This window comes from Crocuta crocuta, unplaced genomic scaffold (genome assembly GCF_008692635.1).
Source record: "Crocuta crocuta isolate KB4526 unplaced genomic scaffold, BGI_CrCroc_1.0 scaffold587, whole genome shotgun sequence".
In the NCBI taxonomy this organism is placed as follows: Eukaryota; Metazoa; Chordata; class Mammalia; order Carnivora; family Hyaenidae; genus Crocuta; species Crocuta crocuta.
Window position 1 is genome coordinate 2,003,657 of NW_027532403.1, and position 22,565 is coordinate 2,026,221.

General features: G+C 37.3%; 1 protein-coding gene across 1 annotated transcript in view; it reads right to left on the reverse strand.

Annotated features, from left to right (window-relative positions):
• Positions 1 to 22,565, reverse strand: part of COL25A1 (collagen type XXV alpha 1 chain) — a 450,359-nt gene that overhangs the window by 184,573 nt on the left and 243,221 nt on the right. The window contains exon 4 of the mRNA XM_077778460.1: positions 20,483 to 20,490. Coding sequence (XP_077634586.1) covers positions 20,483 to 20,490 — 8 coding nt within the window. The remainder of the gene's footprint in view (positions 1 to 20,482; positions 20,491 to 22,565) is intronic.

Below are 22,565 nucleotides of genomic sequence, written 5' to 3' on the forward strand. Positions count from 1 at the left end.
GAGGTAAGAAATGGTCAGGTTCTGCATATATTGTGAAGAAAGCAGTGCCAGATTTGCAGAGACACTGAATAGAGGGGTGTGTGAGAAAAAAGAGGAGTCAGAAATGACTCCAAGGTTTGACTGGGACAACTAAAGGAATGGAGATGCCATTTCCTGATGGGGCCTTGAAGACTGTGAGAGGAGCACTTTTGTTTTGTTTTGTTTTGTTTTTGTTTCTGTTTTTGTTTTTTTTTACAAATAGTTTATTGTCAAATTAGTTTCCACATAACACTCAGTGCTCATCCCCAAAAGTGTCCTCCTCCATGCCCATCCCCCCTCCCCCCCACATCCATCAGTCCTCAGTTTTTGTCAGCATTCAAGAGTCTCTCATGGTTTGCCTCTCTCCCTTTCCCCCACCATTTCCGCCCTTCTTCTCCCCCTTGTTCCTCCGTCAAGTTCCTCCTAATCCTCCTATACGTGCAAACATATGATATTTGTCCTTCTCTGCCTGACTTATTTCGCTCAGCATAACACCCTCAAGGTCCATCCATGTTGCTACACATGGCCAGATTTCATTGTTTCTCATTGCCATGTAGTATTCCATGGTATAGATAAACCACATCTTCTTGATCCATTCATCTGTTGATGGACACTTAGGCTCTTTCCATGTTTTAGCTATTGTGGAGAGTGCTGCTATGAACATTGGGGTACATGTGCTCCTGTGCCTCAGCATTTCTGTATCCCTTGGGTAAATTCCTAGCAGTGCTATTGCTGGGTCATAGGGGAGTTCTATTGTTAGTTTCCTGAGGAACCTCCACACTGTTTTCCAGAGGGGCTGCACCAGTTTACTAGAGGAGCACTTTTGAAGAGTAGGGCTCAGGAACTGATTTCAGACATAAGTCTGAGATGTCTATGAAACACCCATGTGGAGATGTGGAGTAGAAATTTGTATATACAAGACCAGAGTTCATAGGGGAAGTCCAAGTAGAGACATAAATTTGAGGGCTTTGGGGATATAGATAATATCTAAAACCATGAAATTATATGAGATCAACTACTGAGTAAATATAAATAAGGAAGAAAAAAGGCCCAAGAAATGAGCCTTCGAGCATTCCAACAGGCACTGACTATGAAGAAGAGAAAGAACTAGCAAGACTGAAGAGAGGCCAGTGAGGTGGAAGGAGTTCCTTGAGAGAGTTATATCAAGCAAGGGGATAAGTGGGAAGGTGCTTCAAGAAGAGAGCAATCAACTGTGTTGAATATAGTCCAGTGAAATTCGAACTGAACCCTGACTACTAAATTTGTCATGGTGATGGTAATCAGTGACCCTGACAAAAATGTTTCCAGCAGAGTAGTAAAGATGAATGCCTGGTTAGATTCAATAGAGAATGAGAAAACAGTATTTGCTGACTATGGACAACTCTTCTATGAGTTTTGCTGTGAAGGGCAGTGGGAGGAAACAAATGCAAGAGTGTCTGGGTAAAGGCATGGGGTCAAAGAAGTTGTTGTTTAAGATGGAAGATAAGGCTTAGGGGCATCTGGGTGGCTCAGTCAGTTAAGCATCTGACTCTTGATTTCAGCCCAGGTCATGATCTCACAGTTTGTGAGTTTGAGTCCCACATCAAGCTCCACGTTGACCAGGCAAAGCCTGCTTGGGATCCTCTCTTTGCCTCTCTCTCAAAATAAATAAATAAAATTTAAAAAACTAAAAAAGAAGAGATGGAAGATATGGTTTCATTTTATGCCACTACAATTATCCAGTAAAGAGGAAAAGTAACTGATATAGGAGGGAGGCAATTCCAAGAATAATGCCTTGAACAAAGCAGAGGGATTAGTGTAACTGCACAAGTGAAGGGACAGCTGATGTAACAGGAGGAAAGGATGGTACAGATGTAAGTAAATTATCAGATCTGGTAGTGGGAGTGTATACAAGTTATATTCTGATTACTTCTATTTTCTTAGAGAGATAAGAAACAAGGTTATCAACAAAGTTAAATGAGGAGCAGCTGGAGGATTCAGGATCAAGAAAAAGGTTTGAAATAGCTAAGAAACAAAGACAATGACTAGATGATGAACATAGATCAAGGACCTGGGCAGAACATGCATCCTCGTGAGATTAGTGGTATGAATTTAAAATGAAACTGTTTAACTGGGTGGATTTTGTACTCTGTCAGTCATTGAGATGGGTACTGGTGCAGAGTGAAGGGTGAGTTGTATTTTACTAGACTTGGGTTTCCCAAGGCCAAGCCAGTGAGAGAGAGATGGGGAGAAGGGTTTTTATAGGTGTATTCAAGAGTGTGATTAAAATGACACACGACGACATCTAATCTATTAAGGAGGAAAGTGAGGATACAGAGGGTGTGTGGGTAATGGTCCCATTCCTCTGTCAGATATATGTTTTCCTCTTCCTGCGTTATTTCTTTAACATAACCACTGAACTATATTTAATAAGTTCAAGTGTACCAATGTTTTTGTAAATTAGTAGAATGTATGATGTGTTGATCTGTGGTTAAAGTTTTTACCAGCACTGTTTTAAGCTTCTTTAAACATGCTTTTACTTTACTTATTTCACCTTTCTATCTCTTTAGACTTAATTGTAGAAATATAGTCTCAAAAACAGAGTATAACCATAATAAAGATGTTATCTATATTTATTCAAAAAGTCCTAAAAAATCATTGAAGTATAGAGTAATGATGAAAAATATTTCCCTAAAGGACTCAAAATTTTCTTATAATTCTTATTGTCTTTAGACATTGTTTGCGACAAGCTACTCTAGAATTTATATGACTCACCCGTTTCCTATATTTTCTGTAATAAGGACAAATAAACTTTACCAACCAAGTCACAAAACTTTTAGGGTTATGGTGGCTATGCAAATACACTGTTGCTGAAATGTCAGAGAAAGAAATAAGGCACTTAGAGCACTCGGGCACTCCCAGCAGGATGGACTGACCAAAGCATTTTTTTTGGTTTATTTATTGTTTATTTGGGGGGGAGGGGCAGAGGGAGAGAGAGAGAGAGAGAGAGAGAGAGACAGAGAGAGAGAGAGACAGAGAGATGTAGAGAGAGAATCCCAAGTAGGTTCCATGCTGTGTGGAGCCCAATGTGGGACTTGATCCCATGACCATGAGATCATGACCTGAGCCAAAATCAAGAGTAGGATGCTTAATCGACTGAGCCACCCAGGTGCCCCAGGACTTCTGTCAGATTCCAGAGCCTATGCTCTTAAATTATTGTGCTACACTGCGACTTAAACAGTAGAAAGTAAACAATAAACATCTGGTTTAAAAAAATTCGTCTTTACACAAATTTTTATTCAATCAACCTACTAAATTCTAAGCACTATGGTGGTATTAGAAAACTAAGGAAAAGATAAGGCATGGGCTTTTCAAGAGGGAACGCACAGTCACCAACAACAGAGACATGAATACATCTCCAGATTCCCCTACTTCATTGGGCTTTTTCTTCCCACATAAACTGGAAGGCCTTTTAACAAAGGCTCAGATTGTCAAAACTATTATCATCCTCTCTTGTCACTGCAATAAAATTGATTGTATTGAAAGATAAACCACCTTAATTTACTTTAACATTATATGTCTGTACAGTTAGTGATGCTAAGACTGAATTAGATACTGTAATGTACTCTTCAAGAGTATATTGAATACACTTCATTTCTTCTGTAATATAAATGTTCTCAGTTGAGACAGGGAATGTAACTTAGCATTTTTAAAGCCACTGGCTAAATTACCTCTATTGATGAGGCTCGGCAGGTTCTTTCTGAATGATTCTAAATAACTGCCAAGGGATAAAAGATAGAGCTCCATGGGCTATAGCCACAGCATGCCCGGAGCCGACTGGGGAGAGAATAAAGCACAAGCTCCTGTGCATGAATGGTTCTATGTTCTGCCTGGAGCATGGCTGACTGACCATCCCTGAAATTGTATAAATGAAAGGAAGTAGGCCAAGGTAGACATTTGTATTAATAATTGGCATGCACGAAGTAAATTAGGCTATCCCATCAGGTCCCTCCTAAAGGAGTGGAAAGTCAGTACAAGCCTCCAGAAATAAAGTCTGCTAAAGCAATCTTTTCAAAGCTTTTGACAAACTGCAAACCTCAGCCATTTATTTTTTTCTCATTGAAAGCAGAGATCAGGGAGAAGTTTCAGTTTGGTTCACACACACTCACATACGCACACATACACATAACGTATAGGTGTACGAAGCATGAACTAGGACATCAGAGTTACGAGGCATTGTCCTTATTCACAAAGGAAGTCAAGGGACCTGGTTCTGCTATTAAGCAGAGGGAGGATTTTTCACTGATGTCAGAAGGCAGGTGTAGTATAGTTCCGGGTTCCTTTGGCTCCTGTGGATATTCCCACGTGAACAATCTGGAGTACAGTGGGATCTGGTCCTCTTATTTGTACAGTCATGTTGAGACTGCAGGCAGGAACAGCAAGATGCATCCCAATCAGAAGACAGAAGTCAAGAAAGTCAACCAAACCGTAATTGACATCTCTAAATTTTCGCAGAGAACCATAAATTTGAAACCTCTTTGTTTTCTGATCCTACAGAATAGAGTTTAACCTGCATATTTCCTGGTGTAGAAATTTCCCAGGTCTCTAAATTCTTCTTTCAACATCTTCCTTTCATGACGAGCCCACAGTAGGGAAAAAATAGTGAGAAATAGTAAACCCATTCATTAGTAATGTAGAATCATGTTTTCTTCTAATCTCTGTAGAAAACAAATGAATTTGTTTTGCAACCATATCCTTTACTTCAAAAGTACATATCATTCAATCTTACAACATTCCATAATAAATTTCCATTCTTTCACTTGTACAAGAACTAACCATGTCTCAATGAGATTTGAATCCAAAACAGCAAAGTTTATAAATAATGGCAAGGCATTCAAATATTTAACTAAATTCAATAATAAATAGATCTCAAATTTTCTCTTAACCTATTTTCATTTAAATAAGGACAAACCATAAGGTTTAACTCAACTAATTAAAGAGTAATACTAGTTAAAAATAGGAAATAAATTTCCTTCATGGTGTTATTCTATTTCTTAACCACGGTAACATTTAAAAAACAAGAATGTATGACTTTATGGCTGATTAAAGCCTGAAAGACATTATTACCTAAAAGTCTTTATTTCTTTTAAGAAACTGAAACTTCCATGTGCAGAAGAAGAATGCACATGGCTATGTCATCTTAAGTGCCGCACAAGAAATACACTTGATATAGTTTGTGCCATGATAATGGGAACACGATAAACTGTAAAAAATGTCATTTCTGGAAAATTACTTGGCTAGCATTCAGCAAGAGATAAATCTTTGTAACAGATGTGATATGATGACTTTGATGAATTGAACTTATTAAAATATGGAGTTTTTTTGGAAGATATCCCCTTAAAATGAATTAATTTAGAGAAAGTATACTAAGTACTCTTGTTCATACATCCGTTTTCATCACTGCAGAATAGCTCTGTGTCAGTGAGACAATGTCTTCCTTCAAATACCTGCTTGGGCTCCTCTTTTAGTTCTCTGATTTAAATAATGAAAAGGAAACTTGGACTTAATCTCTGAGGTTCCAATCATTTAAAATTCTATATTTTTGTATTTTATGCACTCTGAAACTTTCCATGGTTTGAAGATGAAAATCTCAGGAAAAGATCCTTCTTCTAAAAAGTTTTTTGTTTTCTTCTCAGCAGGAAAGTCTGAGCTACAAGGAATTCTGACTGAAGAATCCATATCTTGGTCAATTGCTTACAGAGGCATCATTTTAAAATTTGTTAGAAAGAAGTTAAAAGCCCATAAATATCAAATATTAGAACTTAATACTCCACTATGGGGCTTTAGTGTCCCATTACATATGTATTTGGATGTTAGACAAGGAGCCAGTTTTATAGAAGTATACATATTCATATTTCTGAGCTTCATATGATGGCTTTAACAACATTTAGTTAATTTTGGTTATAGTTTAAAAATAAGAAGCTTAGGGCACCTGGGTGCCTCAGCTGGTTAAGTGTCAGACTTCAGCTCAAGTCATGATCTCATGGTTCATGGGTTCTAGTCCCTCGTTGGGCTTTGTGCTGACAGCTCAGAGCCTGAAGCCTGGTTCAGATTCTATGTCTCCTTCTGTCTCCCTCTCTCCACCTTCTCAAAAATAAATACACATTTAAAAAATTAAAAGAAGTTTGAATATTTATAATTTAGGAATCTATTTAGATACCATCCTTGGTATCCTAAGGTATTTAAAGGCTAGCCAGCACAGAATGAGACAAAGTGAGAACAAATATGTGACAAAAGAGATGTCATTTCTAAGAGATCTATCATGTTGATTTTAACAGTAAGCCACCTGCTGTAGCTTTCGAGCAAAAGCAAGATGTAGCAAGGAAACATTTCACACTAAAAATGATGCTGACTTCCAGTCCCCAAAAAGAAACATTCTAATGTGAACTGTCTACTTTGATTATCATCAGAACTCTTCCTAAAAGGAATGCTTATATTGTTCATGGAGTCTAATTTACTGACAATATAATAGGGGTATTATAAATCACTGAAAATATTAAAGTAGGTTACATCTCGGCAGTCACTGTACTTTAGGGTAACAGACCGAGTTCCTGCTTCCACAGAAAGATAAGATATGTCAATTTCCAGTAAAAATTTATAATGAATGAAAGCTTTCCTATTTAATCTATTTTTAACTGAACACAAGTTGAAAAGATGATCAGAGTGCTTTAGTTACTTGAGTTTCCAGAAAGTATTGGAAGTTCTAGAAATGAAAGAGATTGCCTGCTCTTTAATGACAAAATAAAAGCTTCCTCTCCTCACAATGACAAACAGGAGGAGCTTTCTCAATCCAAATTCATTTGCCTTGTGGTTTTGATTAAATAAATGCACATCAGAAACTTCACATTACAGAGAATGTACAATTTCTGTAGTGAGAGTCTTCCAAATTATGATATTTGATACAAGGTCAAGCAATCTTTCATTTTGTTCAAAATGTTCCAATGATCTGAAATTGCCATCAGTTTATGTTTTGCAAAGTCTCTCTTCCTAACGTCTATTAACATCACGAAACAAAAGGTAAAATAAGGATTTTTTTCCTCCCTCTAAACAGTAGAGTCAATGTCTATGAGAAAATAACATTTTTAACAAATAAAACCCAGGGGATCAAGTGGGGCAAAGGGATAAATCCTCATCTTTCACACAACTTTCAAACTGGTAGACTATCTAAGAATTCAAAAATAGTTTCTTTTCAACTCATGCCATATAATGTACAAAGTAAGTTTGTATGTAATGGCCATGCCAGATCCACTTTGCAGTCAGACATGAGAATTCAATGGTTAGGGGCTTAACTTTAATATGCAAAGTAGAGGGCTGGGTGGAAATGGAGGGGGGCGTCAGGATAAATAATCCACACAACTGGAAGTAGAAGTTTAGGTCATTTCCTATCTGAGGATATACAGGGCATATTGGAGAACGGTTAGACTACCTGAAAGGAAACCACAAGCTGATTAGTTCCACTCCAAAGGTTGGTTTTTAAAAACCCATTCTTATTCTTTACCATTGATTGGACATCTAAATGGAAGGCTACATATGGTGAAAGATATATACACTCAGCCATTACAACAGAAGGGCGATAAATTATTCAGGGTGCCTGCAGAGAACTCTGTAATCCACTCTTTCCATTTTCACTCTCACCTGTGAAAGAGCCTGAAACTGTATGCCAATTGGTTGTTAATAATGTGCTCTGGAAGGGAGCAAGTTGAAATTGTTCCCCAAACTGCAAATCAAGAGACAAAGTATGTGTGTCTACTACTGTTGAATGAAATTATATATCAGAACAAAAGACCGTGTCTGCAGTACAGGACTAAAGTATGCTTTCATGTGTCCTATAAAATGCAAAGCTCTGGGCAGCACAAAGCTCTGGAGTTCTTAGATTTCTACTCCCAGAAGAATATCCTAACATAGATGTAGCTCACGGAAGCCTCCAAAAGGAAGTTTGTGATATGAAATTTAAAATAATTGTTTTTTAAATTTGTAGTTTCCAGATTGGGTTTCTACTGTGCCTGCCAAACATTCTCCTCCTTTCTCTGTGGGTTAGCTACACAAATATGGATTTCATTTGTTTATTAAGAAAAGGAAGTGGTGATTCAGCCACTTTGTAGAGATGCCCGAGAGTTCCCATCTCTGTTCTTCCACAGGATACCGGAAGATATGACGGGTCAAAAGCTAAGAGGGAGAGCACAGTGGGGCAATGATTAGGAAGGGTAAGCCCTTTGTTTCTCTGGTTTGATCTGTAGCCCAGGATGTAGCCCTCAGACCTTCTGATTCACCTCAGTCCCTGGCCAGCCCCTGCTGTTCCATTTTTGCCCTTTCCCTTAATGTGGATAGGCTCTGGGCAGCAGAAATACTCTTACCAAATTCTCTGTCTTTTACATAGGTTCCAAATGCCAGTTTTCCAGGAATTTTTCATCCTTCAATGTGTCAAGTCAGAGACATTCTCTTGTTGCCTTTTTCTAAAAAGTTTGCAGATCTGTATTTCTTTGCTACAGGAAGATCAAATATAAACATTCCAAAGCTTAGTGCTGCCCACATGCCACTTATGAACTATGTGTCACAAGTATGTCACTCCCTTTCTCTAAGCCCCACTTTGAGCTGACAAGGAAAGCACAGTAATACTGACAGTCCTGCCTACTTCACAGTGTTGTAGCATCAAATGATCTATATGAAAGGGCTTTTGATCACCAACTTCCAATTAAATGCAGGCATAATAATCAGCCAAGAATGCTTGCAAGTGAAAGATGTACAGTATGTATATTTACACATCACAAGCAAAGTTATAAGGCTATGCAAATGGAATATGAAAGCTGAATTAAGTAAAGGAGCAAAAAAAGGAAGGAAGAAAGATTTACAGAGAAGGAAGAAAACAAATGAAGAGTGTATATTCTTGTCCATATTCATCAGGGATCTGAAGAAGTATGGCTTGAAGAGGTGCTTATTTGAAAACACCACTATAATGGTTAATCTCGTTTAAGTGCCTGGTTGTTTGGTCAAACACTAGTCTAGATGTTGCTAGGAAGCTATTTTATAGACATGATTGACATTTACACTTACAATCAATTGACTTTAAGTAAAGCAGGTTGCCCTTGATGATTTGGGTGGGCTTTGTCCAATCAGCTAAGGGTCTTAAGAGCAACTCTGGAGTTCCCTGGGGCACCTGAATGGCTCTGTCAGTTAAGAGTCCAACTTTGATTTTGGCTCAGGTCATGATCACAGTTTCATGAGTTGGAGCCCTACATCGGGCTCTACGCTAACAGTGTGGAGCCTGCTTGAGATTCTCCCCCTGTCTCTGCCCCTCCGCTGCAAGTGCTCTGTCTTTCTTAAATATAAATAATACATTTTTTAAAACCCTGGGTTTCCAAAAAATAAGTAATTTTTCCTCAAGACTGTAACATTGAAACCCTGTCTCAGCTTCCAGTCTGCGGCCCTGCTTCAGACTTACCAGCTCCCACAATTGTGTGGCCAATTCCCTAAAATAAACCTCTCTCTGATAGATGTTCTATTGGTTCTGTTTCTCTGTGGAACCCTGACTGATGCAATCACCAAAGCCATTTTTATTGGAGAACCCAGTGACTTCTTTTCAGCCTTCGTCTTCTTTGCCCTTTTGCAGAAGCATCTGCGCTCCACCCATACCATCAATGCAAGGCAGAGAGAATATAGCCTCAAGTGAATGATCATTTTTGGTCACAATGAGAATTCTTCTAAGAACATAACCATCCCCATTTAGATATCTTACCAATAACTCAGATGCCAAATACTCAACATTGACATCTTTTTCCCCCATAAAAGTCTCCTTTTTTGAACTGCTGTTCCTGCAGTGTCCTATTCTGTCTCATTGTAGAATCATCTTTCACTCTTCCTCTGGTTCACTCTTTATATTCATTCTATGAACCCTATAACTCTTCCTTAGTAACTTTTCTCAGATGAAGTCTATTTTATGTATGCTTTTAGACCAGCCTAGATTTTCTTCATGTTTCCTCCAGGAGCTACTCTGAAAATTACCCTGAAACCAATCATTCTAAATAGACATTCATTTATTGCTTACCAATTTCCCATAGCGTTTTCTTCCTCCCTCCTTTCCTTCCTTCCTTCCTTCCTTCCTTCCTTCCTTTTTCTAGTTCTTCCTTCCTTTCTTCCTTCCTTTCTTTCTTTCCTTTTCTTTTCTTTTCTTTCTTTCTCTCTTTCTTTCTGTCTTTCTTTCTTTCTGAGAGTGGGGTGGGGGGTGGAGGGGTGGGGGAGACCAAGCTAGCAGAGGAAGGGCAGAGGGAGAGGGAGAGGGAGAGAAAGAGTCTTAAACAGGCTCGACGCCCAGCACGGAGCCTGACTTGGGGCTCATTCTCACAACCATGAGATCATGCTCTGAACCAAATTCAAGAGTCAGACACTTAACCAACTGAGCCACCCAGGGACCCCACCCATAGCTTTTTCTATTAAAATTTAAAGTTCATACTGCTAAGTCTGGCATTCAAAGCTCTCCATGCAGAATCCTGACCAATCCTCCTAGAATAACCTCTATTCCTTCTATCAGGAGCCACCTACTCCAGACACCCTGGCCTTTCCAATGGCTCATTATCACCTCTTAGGCCACTCTCTATCTCTTCACCAATCCAATTATTTCCCATATTTCAAGTCTTAGCTCATGGCACAATTTTTCTAGCCATTTATATGCTTAATGGGACTTCCTCATTCTGAATTAGTGCTGTGACTATCTGGCTCTTTCACTTGGCATTTAAGTATAACATGACTTGTATGGTTAATAAGTAGTAAATATAGGTGAAGACTATTCTCTTGAATCATATTAAAAGCTGTCTGAGACAGGGACTATATTTTTTAAATAATATAAGGAACAAAAGAAGGGATGGAGAGATGGAGGGGAAAAACTAAATGAGAGACCTTCTTTTGTACTCACAAGCTGTGAGTTACAAGCTGGCACTGTGTGTATCTTCCATCTAAATGCTATACAAATTTCTCATTGTGGGAATAATCAAAAGAGACATTTTAATAAAATGTGCTGTCCTGAGTATGCATGAGTTTCCCACTTGTGGTTGATTTGTATTACATCCATTTTACCTCCTCTGGGTAAAATGACTGATAGGTATAGACACCACAGTCAGGGGAAAAAGTGATGCATGGAGACACTCTGAAAAGCAGCACCAAGGCCTTTTGTATTGGTAAACACAGTGGACACTTTTCAGTCTTCATCCTATTTTCCAGTTTGCAATATATAGCACTATTCACCACTTTCTTCATTTTAAGACTTTTTCTTTTTTTTTTTTTTATTTATTTCTAGGAGAGAGAGAGAGAGACAGCGTGAGCAGGGGAGGGCCAGAGAGAGAGGGAATCACAGACTGAAACAGGCTCCAGGCTCTGAGCTGGCAGTCAGCACAGAGCCCAACGCGGGGCTCGAACCCACGAACCGCGAGATCATGACCCAAGTGAAAGTCGGACGTTTAACCAACTAAGCCACCCAGGCGCCCCTAAGACTTTTTCTTTTGTGTCACCCCTGACTGTATTAAGTCATGATTCTCCTTCCACCTCTCTAGGCACTCCATCTCAGTCTTCCTTAAAAGCTCCAATTTTTCACCTATTTGTTTAAATGACAAACTCTAAAGTAGAGTGGGAGAGGGTCTCATCTTCATAAGCTGAGTAGCCTATAACTTCAATCACTTCAACACCCAGCTATACTTTCATTATTCCTAAAGCTCTCACTCCAGCTCAAACCTCTCCTCTGAGTAGACTACCAACATAGCCAACCGGCTACTGGATGTTTCCATCTGGATGTCCCATATGCAGTTATAATTACCCATCAGATCAAATGTCCTCTGCCTTCTCTATTCCTAGTTCCAATGGCCTGCACTATTATTCCCCAGAGGAAGGTTGAAAAATCACCCCACTTGTCTCTCCTCCTCATCCCTACATCTACCTCACTAACAGCACCTGAATCTAATCCATTCTCTACTTCTCTCCAGGCTATTATATTTCTCACCTAAATAGCTGCAACATGCCTTAATCATCTCTTGCTTTCCTTTTGTCCTCCTCTGGTCCTTTAGCAAGAGTGATCTTCCTAAAATGTTTGCCTCACCAGGCCTCCCCACTTCTTCAATCCTTTAGACTCTGTATACTCTCAAGGTAATGACTTAGCACGGCCTGCACAGTCCTTCACAGCCTCATTCATTCCAATCTCTGCTCTCTTGATTTACTGCCTAATCTCCTCCCTGAACTTTACATTTCAAACTATTTAATATACAATTTCCCCAAATGCCATTGTCTTGTGCCTCAAAGCCTTTGAAAACGCAAGCCTCCCTGAAAACACTGCATTACTTAAATTTTTCATGTCAACAACTCCTTGACTTATCATAGATCCAGAGATATCCCTGATCCCTCCCAACCCAAACCTGGGTTATTTAGCCCCCTGTTGTCCCCCACTGTACCTGCTCAGAACCCATACTTCTTTTCACATAATATTGCTATATTCCTGTTTTGTTTTGTTTCCACTCGACTCTAAGTTCCTTGAAGACTGTGGCATATCTTGTTATTCTATTACCACCATATACAGCAGAGGGCATGGGAGATATTAGGCATACAACATGAGTTTGATGAATGAGTCAGTGATAAATGGAGAGTATATTTTAAATAACTGTATTAGCTAATTATTAATAACCCTTTAAGGTATCTCTTGACTTTATATCCTATGAGAACATCCTTTATTCATTTTCTTGACCATACAAAAATACTTTCTAATAAGAAGTTCTGCAGAAATAAAAGCTGAAGATGTATATGTATTTCTGAGACTGAAAACATAAGCAAGTAAGAAAACAAGAAAAAGTTTTATTTTAGTTAACCCTAAGGAAATCTCATGAAAGGATGGGGACCTGTGAAAATAAAAAGGGCATTAAAACTATTGTTCATAATGATTTTTTAAAAAACACCTAAGAATATTTAGGTAACTTGAGACACTTTAGATTCATGGCTTGATGTCCTTTAATTCCACCAAAGTAAGAACTATAGTTCATTTAACATCTAGAAGAGGGAATTCCTTCTGTATTATAGTCTAGGACTCAATTCAGATCAAACAGTTCATTTAATCAACTTAGGCCAAATGTAAGCCTATTTCATGATGTCCATATAATTAATTGGAAATTGAAGAAGAGCCACCCTTTTATAAGAGGAAATCAAGATTTTAAGTAGCTAGTTTGGAAGAATGGGGACACTGAGGCCTTCTCTGCAATTACATGCCCCACAAAGATTACTGAATGTTCACACATTCACGAGGAAATGATGATGTACCTTTTCAATTACTTGTTTGACCTCATTCAAAGCACTAACATTCAAAATGAATCCAAACTGCTTTCTAATAGCACTTTATTTTAGAGTGGCTTTCTTGACCAGGGTCCACAAATCCATAATTGAGGAGGTCATATAATTACTTCCCCAATTTGTCCCAGGATATATTTGCAGGTCTTCACAGGCAGACAGTCCTAGAAATTTGGCAACATGACTAAATATTTGGCCACAAGAAGGTCAAACAGTAAAGAGTGATGTGACACCCCACTTGTTTGTAGACTGGCTATTAGAAAGGTTTACAGGTGTCTGGTCAGCAACCAACAGCAAAATCTTTAAAACTGTGAGGTTCCTTTTTAATAATTCTGACTGCTTTGTGCTACTTGTTCTGTTCTAAACTCTTCTAGTTCTTTCTTATTTCATCTACCAAGTATCTTTGAAAGAGAGAGGATCCATGTCTAATCTCTCTCTGGTTTTAATATCTATTTCCCACCAAAGAGTGACATTTGCTTACTTTTCAAACCTTATAAGAGTTGCTTAAAAACTGTTAAGTCATTTTTTTCCACAATACTATTATTAAACATTAAGCTTTCACCTGAAACAATTGGGAACATGAAACAAGATAGAGAACCAAAGTTGTCACTAGTTGAGGAGATCACCCTAAACCCAATACTTTGTAGACACAAGATAATGAAGTAACTCAGTGGCATGAGAGAAAGGAGAGAGAAGAGAAAGCCGTAACAGAGTCCGATGGTGCTGAAAGATTTTGTAAGTGCTTAAAGTTGAAAAGCCCTCATTATCAATAAGGTTGTGAAGTAACCTGGGGTCCCTGGAGTTCATGGCCTGGAATTAATACCCTACTCTTCTTATAAACCAACCCCAACCTAAAAACAAACAAAGAAACAAAACCCAAACTCTTCCTTTTTACCTTTTTTTCTGCTCAAGGATTCTAGTGACAATAGTTTTGATGAATGTTTTCTCCACTAAAATATTAACAATAGAACAGAGTTCACATTATTATCCAGTGACATATCTTGTACATCTCTCTGGGGGCTTCTAGTTATTTCTATTTTGTTCTTTTTACCCCATTCTTTCTTTTCCTTTCTATTTTTTAAGAAATTATTTCCAGACAGGACAGCAGAGATCAGCTGTTCACCAAATTTGTTTGCCTTTTCTTCTGAGCCCACAGCTACATTTGTTGATCTCCCTTGCAGTTATGTGTGAAGGTGGACGTTGATTCTTGCCAAAGGAATGTGGTCAAAAGCAACATAAATCATAAAAACTTGTATTTCAGGTGTGGAAAAAGAAAATCCTTCTATATAACCTCTCACTCTCCTTCCTTATTTTTCTTATCTCATGGCTGCGTATCTATGCCCAGGGTAACTTTAGAACACTCATATGAAAGACTGCAGTCTCCATCACTCTGGTCTCTGCAAGATTGCCCCTCTTCATGTATAAGAAATAAATGTGTATTGTGGTAGTTACTAGCATCTCAGGGGTTGTCTGTTACAATAGCTAGTTATTCTAAAACAGATGGTATCTAGAAATAGACCACAAGAAAAAATAAAAATTAACATTGCAAAAAAACTATTGCCAATTTTTTTTGTCTATTTCTTTCTGCCCCCTTCCTTTTAAACAACCTTATTTACCTCAATTTGTGGGCCTTTACCCATTAATTTTCCCTTTTCAAGAATTCTAAAGTTCTGCTTAATCTGGCCCTAAATCTATTTAAACAATATCAGAGGAAGCATTGAAACAAATTACCACTGACTACAGTTTCCTCTTCAAACATGGCAGCTTGAACCACTCAAAACAAAAGACATAAAAAGACACTGGGAAATCTATTCTGTGTAAGAATTATATTTATATTTTCTTTTTCTACCTTTTATTTCAAGACACAACTTGTGTGCAGCATCCCAAAATGAACTAGCCATCTGTGACAGCCTATGGTCATTCTATTATAGTTCTGTCCCCAAACAGCCTTTAGACACAAATTGATGCTCCAGGTTTGTTGTGTTTGTTTCTTTGGTTTGTTATGGTGACTACATCTGAATTCGTCTAGTCATCCCAGTATACTGCAGTGATTCTGCTTCCTATAAGATGCATTGCTTGCTCAATCAACAAGAATATTCTATTATTATAGAAAAAATAAGTCACTACACATTCAAAAACATATTTTTTGAGCCCAAATAGAAATAAAAATATTTTAATAATTAAGCAGGAACATGACAAAGAAGAAATTAGAGAAACATTTGCTGTAATACCCCAAGACAATTGTATTCTTAGTTTTCTTGAATTAGATGATTTATAAGTTTGTTTTGAGTCGCAAGCAATATGAAAGAGCACATAGAAGATGGGAGATCTACCCATAACTAAGAAAAGCTTAATATGAACCATAGATGATAGAAGGGAGGACACTAAAAAGAAGGTTTTAGCAGGAAAGTGGTAAATCTTAAACCTTACTTGCCTAAAAAACATCCTACAGAATTATGGAGTGGAAAGAGCTTTGAAGAGAGCTAGAGATAGACATGGATTTCCAATTGTGTTTCTGCCTCCTGCTAAATGTGAGCGCCAGGGCAAAATTACTTAACTTGCCCAGCGCTCAGTTTCTTAGTCTATAAAATGGGTATTATAAATCTCTAGTTCACAGGGTTGGTATGAGAATTGGTCTATAAAGTGACACACGGTAGGAAGTTACCTTAAATTGTAATTATTAGTGAATCTGGAAAAGATTTACTATTGACTTGAAAGTCATGTTGTTTTTTCAATATGAAGTAAAGATATCAGAGTTTTTCATCTAAACTTTCCTCAGAGATTTCTTTTCCTAATTCATCTACCACATTGGCAGAAATAGCATTGTAAGCTTAACTTGGCTAAGTCTGCTTCATTCATCTGTCAACAAGATTCTGGGCTTCAAATTGAGTTGACAATTGCTGAAGGTAGATGGGACAGAACGGGCTGCACAGGAGCGTCGTATTTCGCACCTCAGAGGGCTTTATGCTACCAACAATAACATCATATCTCTGTCAGTCAAGCAATTATAGGGCCTGATAGACTGATATAAATACAAAGCCAGTTAAAACAGGTCTCCGGACTCTTTTCTGGCTACAGTTATAGGACTTGTTTGAATATTAGAATAGCATCTCCTCTGGACACAAAAAGACAGAGAAACCACATCCTCCACTGACTCTAAGAAAGGTCAAAAGTAGTGCAAAATTTACTACATTTAAAAACTCTGAAATCACTTTGTAAATTTTAATCTTACTCCTTGCTTCTTATTGAAACATGATTGTATTTCTAAGAAATCCAAAGTAGGTGGTACAATTTCATGGCACTTGGAATCAGGTAACACAATGGTCAGGCAAATCATTCTAGCAAACATATTTGTGATATCTGAGCTGGGTGCTCAAAGCACTTTCATGGATTCCTTTAAAGCAATGTTTTATTACATGTTACCTTTATGAAAAAGAAAATAGAAAGAAGTACCTGATATTCATGTAAAAGTGAATTACATACATTATCATAAAATTGCTCCATTGTAGCCATTTATAATGGAGACTCCTGTGGTAGCAATATCTTGTTGTCAAAATGGATAACCGAGTAATAAGCTGAACAGCTTCCTAAAGAGAGAATTGATATGTGGGATCTAATTCAAGGTGTATTTCAAGTTTTAAATTATAAATGATCTCAATATGCAAGATATAGAAACTGACACAAGCAATAACACTTTAGCCACATACTAATCTGGTGTGATATATCCATGTTTTCCAAAATACATCAAGTGAAGATGTAAATATAAGACTGTACAATTAAATTTTATCATTACCCTTTTTTAGTTTTACCCTTCTAGAGTTATTACTTCAGGAGGGCAATGAAAAAGGGGACTCTTAGTGACAAAAGAGATGTCATTGTCCCTCGGGTCAATCAATCTTTCATTTGTTTGTTTCATAAGTGTCCATATGCATTTTTTGCACTACTGAGCAGATCTCACAAGTGAATGACAAGAGAATACAAACCCTGACACCAGGTTGCACTTCATAATCTTTCTGTACATGGGAAGGCACGGCAGCAGAGAAGCCCATGGCTAGAAGGAAGCTTGAGGAACTTCCTTGTGCCAAGCATTCTAACACAGGCTCGGTGCCACAAGTTGCTCACCAGAAGGAAGACTATGGAATTTTTCAGACTACCTTCGTGCTTCATGTATTTACAGGATGGAGGCAAGGCCAACTGCCATTACAATGGCAGCATAAGCATTGATATTTCATCCAATTTCTTAAATGTGCAGATAGTTAAATATATTGTTTAAAAAACACAAAATTAGGAAAATAGAATTTCTCTAAAAATAAAATCACAGAAACTTTCACGTTTCAGTTCATGGAAAAGAAATGGAAGGGGGAAAATACACATCGAATTAAAGGATGCTAGAACTAGGAAGAGTATGGTCACCTTAAATTATAATTTTTAATAATTGTACATTATATCTCAATAATGTATCACTGGTAAACCTATTTAATCATAATAATGCCACTGTTCATGAACTTTTATTCAGATGTGAGAAATATAATGAAAATATTTTATTAAGTGGGCTCCTCTAGAGTAAAATTTGATAAAAGGCAAATATTTCTTGAAAATCATATATGAAAGTTTATTAGAAATTAGAGGCTTAACAGAATTTCATTATAAGGTATCTTACCCATAAGGGTTCCCCTGATATGGGGTCCTGCGTACTATAAGACTCCATTGGATAGGTAAAGATAGCATAATCAATACATATATTTTCTCCTTTTCACAGTCAATGGTTTTCATCTTACCAAATGTGAGTGACTTGAGTTATCTTTTAGTCAGCATGAAAACTCATGATTATACCTTATTTCTTAGGTTTAATGCTGTTTGCTAAACTTCTTATAACTTCTTGAAAATGTAGTCGAGATGGGACAGTATGAATGCTTGTTTTACAGATTAACTACTTTACATTTTTTGGACATGTTTTTAATTTACATCATTATTTATATAAAGAAACATGATTTGACCCATGGCCTGCCATTGTTATGCAGTGATCCATGTTATAACACACTCATAGCTCATAAGGAATAAGGATAATGGAGTAAATGGAAAAGGTCTGAATCAGACATATCTAACTGAATTCCAACTTTGTAAACTCTCTCTAGAGGTGCAACTATTGGTAATTAACCTCTATGAGTCTTTTCCTCACTAAACAATGAGAATGTAACAACAGGAATTTTGTGATGCAAAATGGAAGTATGTGTGTAAAATGCCTAGAATATTGCCTTCCATATATAGACATACTTCATTATTATTACATTTCACTTTTTTTGGGTTTCACAGATATAAAGCTTGTTTTTCTTTTAATACACATTAAGGTTTGCAGCAATCCTGCATTGAGTAAGTCTATAGGCACCACTTTTCCAACAGCGTTTGCTCACTTTGTGTCTCTGTGCCACATCTCGGTAGGTCTCACAGTATTTCAAACTTTTTTATTATTATTATAACTGTTATGGTGATCTGTAATTCATGTTTATGATGCACTGAAATCTAAGGTGATGATTAGCATTTTTAGCAATAAAATATTTTTAATTAAGGCAGGTACCTTATTTTTTTTAACATAATGCTATTATACAGGCTAGAGTATAGTGTAAACATAACTTTTAAATGAACTAGGAAGCCAAAAATTCACTTGGCTTGCTTTATTGTGATATTCACTTTATTGCAATGGTCTGGAACCAAACCCACAATATCTTCCAGGTATGCCTGTATTCGGGGCTTAAACATATTAGTTCTATTTTCATTTTATATAATAAGAAAGGAAAAAACAATTCAATCTTTAGTAGAGATTCTGGACTAATAAATGGCCCCAAGAAATCAGGATCTAGATGGGTGCCTAAATTTGTGAAGGACCAAAGAAGAAATACTAGAACCTGCAATGTCACCATTTGGCAGAAGCAAGATTTAACTACCTCTTTGCATTTCTAATACTTGCTTACACACACACACACACACACACACACACACACACACTCAGCCTTGAACACTCTATTCTGACTGTAATTTCCAGAGTTTTCTCTGGGTAGTAGTGGTTTGTTTCTAGTTTTAAAGACAGTCTTAAATATGTAGCCAAAGAATAAGGCTCCTAGACCTGGGGCATACCATCTGCCTAGCATTAAGCAAGAGCTCAAAGTCAGTTACAGAAGCAAAGTCACTTCTAACATGATTTATGTTCCACCCTTGAACATGGCAGGAAGACTGCAAAAGATATTTGGAAGCCAATGCTTCCTCTGAATAAAGTAAACGAGTATATGCTAAGCCCCTCTCCCTGGACCATGCTGGCCTGTTAGATAAGCTGCCAATGTGGAGTCTTTGAACCCTAGAGCAAACTAGCTATTCGGGATGAGAAAGTATCTCAAGGCCAATGATCATGGCTACCGTAAACGTACAGTGGACAATGCAAACACTGAGGTCAGACAACAGATATCCAGGATATTATTACTCAAAAACACATCTAGCTCAAAGCTGACAAGATAATCTGTTCCTGTGAGTGCAAAGCAGGCTGGAATGCTGCAGCTCTGACCTACTCAAGGAACAAAAAAAGAGAGTGCAACTCTCCAAGGGCTCCATCTCATGTTCTTTATGCAGGCAAACTCCAAGGGACTTCAAAGGGAGTGTTGCCTAAGGAGGGAGTACTCGACCAAGCCCATGGGGGGGTATCATTTCCATGATCATGTTGCCATCTACATTTGGTGGACTGGCAAATGCAAATATTTCAGATACAAGTTTAAACAGATGAAAAAAGAAGTGCGAAATAGCTTGGGGATTTGCTTGCAAGAGAAACCTCGGAATTCCAGGAAAAGTATTTAATATCAGGAGCTTCATAAGTTAGTCCAAAAGTCCCAAGAGAGTAATTGACTAGTGAGCATATTAAAAATAAAGTTTTTTTTAATTGACACATATTACACTTCAATATATCCAAAATAGTGCACTTAAAAAGTAACTTCCCAGTGTTAAATATTCTTCAAAGGTCAGTAACAGTTTTCTAATTGAAATACAGACTATGTTTTAATGTCTTAACATACTTTTAACATACGTGATCCTGATTAACGTAGAAGAGCCCAAATGCAGCAAATATACTTACAGGAGGACCTGTGGGGTAGGGGTGGGTGGAGAGAATAAGAGAAAAGAAGAGATGAATTAGCGAATATGCAAAATACAAAGATTAAATAAAAGAGTCATAATCATAAGCAAACTACAAGGGACAAAGAAGTCATCTAGAGTTCAATGGTTCTTAATTTTTTTTAGGCCATGGACAACTTTGATACCATATCAGAAAAGTATACTTACATCTATACGCACACAAAACTTTATATAAAATTTCAATGGATGTTCAGATTCCCTGAGGCCTGTCTATGAAAAGGCCCATCTTAAGATGGCTTATTTATATGCCTAAAAATTTAGATAAAATGTGAATCAGGAGGATCTTTGGTCATTAATGATAGCCCAGGTATAGAGAATTGATATATAACTTTCTGGAGTTTGGTAAAATGGCTAAATGAGAAATGTACTCATTATTTGCTCTAAAAATATTTTTCATTCAGTAGCACTGTCAATATATAAAAGACTAAACCTTGATGTTTATATGTTTCTTTAAAACTATGTATTATCATCAAAACATAGGCAAAGTCTAAGAACATTTCAATTATTTGCACACTGTATGCTCAGTTAAAACACAAACACAAATTTTTAGCAGTCAAGAAGTTAGGAATTGACTTTTTAAATTTCTATAAAACTTCACATAAGTACAAAATTTTTACTTCCCCCCATCCTTTTTATTTCATTTGACAAAGATCAATTCACTGATTATTTGACTCTACTAATGTTTTATTTCTTTTTCCTTAAAACACACTTATAAACCATCTTCTAATATAAAACTTTGCATTTTGTGAAAGGGATACCTGTACAAGCTTCCAATTAGTTAGATTAAATGAGGTTGAAACATAACTTTTAAGAACACTTTATTTATTTTTATTAAAAAAATTTTTTTTTGAGAAAGAGAAACAGAGGGTGAGCAGGGGAGGGGCAGAGAGAAAGGAAGACACAGAATCTGAAGCAGGCTACAGGCTCCTAGCTGTCAGCACAGAGCCTGATGCAGGGCTCAAACCCACAAACCCTAAGTTAGTGACTTGAGCCAAAACTGGGCTCGCTTAACCAGCTGAGCCACCCAGGTGCCCCAAGAATACTTTTAAAGAAATTAAGCAGGTATAGTGCCCAAATTATTGAATTTTCATAAATCCTTTTCACTTCAACACATTTTTTTCCAAAAGAGGAGAGGAAATGGCACAAAAACCTGAAAACACTACACATCAATCTGTTCCTTTTTTTTTTTGACAGGTCAGTATTTCTACTGGAAACAAGCATTTCTTAGCATACTAGAATCAAACCTTGAATTACTTTCAAAGTGAAGGAAAACTCAAAAAAATGTTTTTTGAAACCAAATATCCAAATAGTGTGTGCACTTCCTGTTTTACTTATTTTATAAAGTCTCATCTCCAAAATGTAAATGACCATGTGAAGTTTTAGGAGGCCATCAACTCTTCCTTGCAAAGTAAGAGGAAGTACATACAGGGATTTGGCCTGAAAACAAAATCTCACTGAAATAAGGCATCAGGACAATTGATTCTGTTTCAAATTCTCCTCTTAAAAATTTGCGAGGTCTTGGCTGAATCACCTGACTGTCCTGGGGCCTCCATGTCCTCAATGACAAAATGAAAATGCTGGATTGATTACTAATGCTGCTGTCATCCCTAAAATTTGAGGGTTATAAAGAGAAATAAAAATTCCAAATTTTGAAATGAATGAGAGTAAAAGCATGACAAAATCGTACCAGTTGGATAAAATAACAATAAAGCTTTCCAAGACATGTGCCCCAGTGTCCCAAAGCAGATGTTTTCACAAAGGCCCTGAATGTACATTTATATGTACATTCATGGAGACAGAAGCATGGGTGATATTGCCACACTGTGTGCAGCTAAAAAACCCTCCACTATATACAGAAAGGACAGACTTAACCTGACGCAGTAAATAGCCCCAAGTTGAGCGCCAGAGGTTATCAATTTAACAACTTAACAATATTTTCCAAACTTCTACCTATGGTTTGATGGAAATAGGAGAGGATAAAAAAAAGAAATCCTAGGTCTAGCAAAGATTTAGACACATGCACA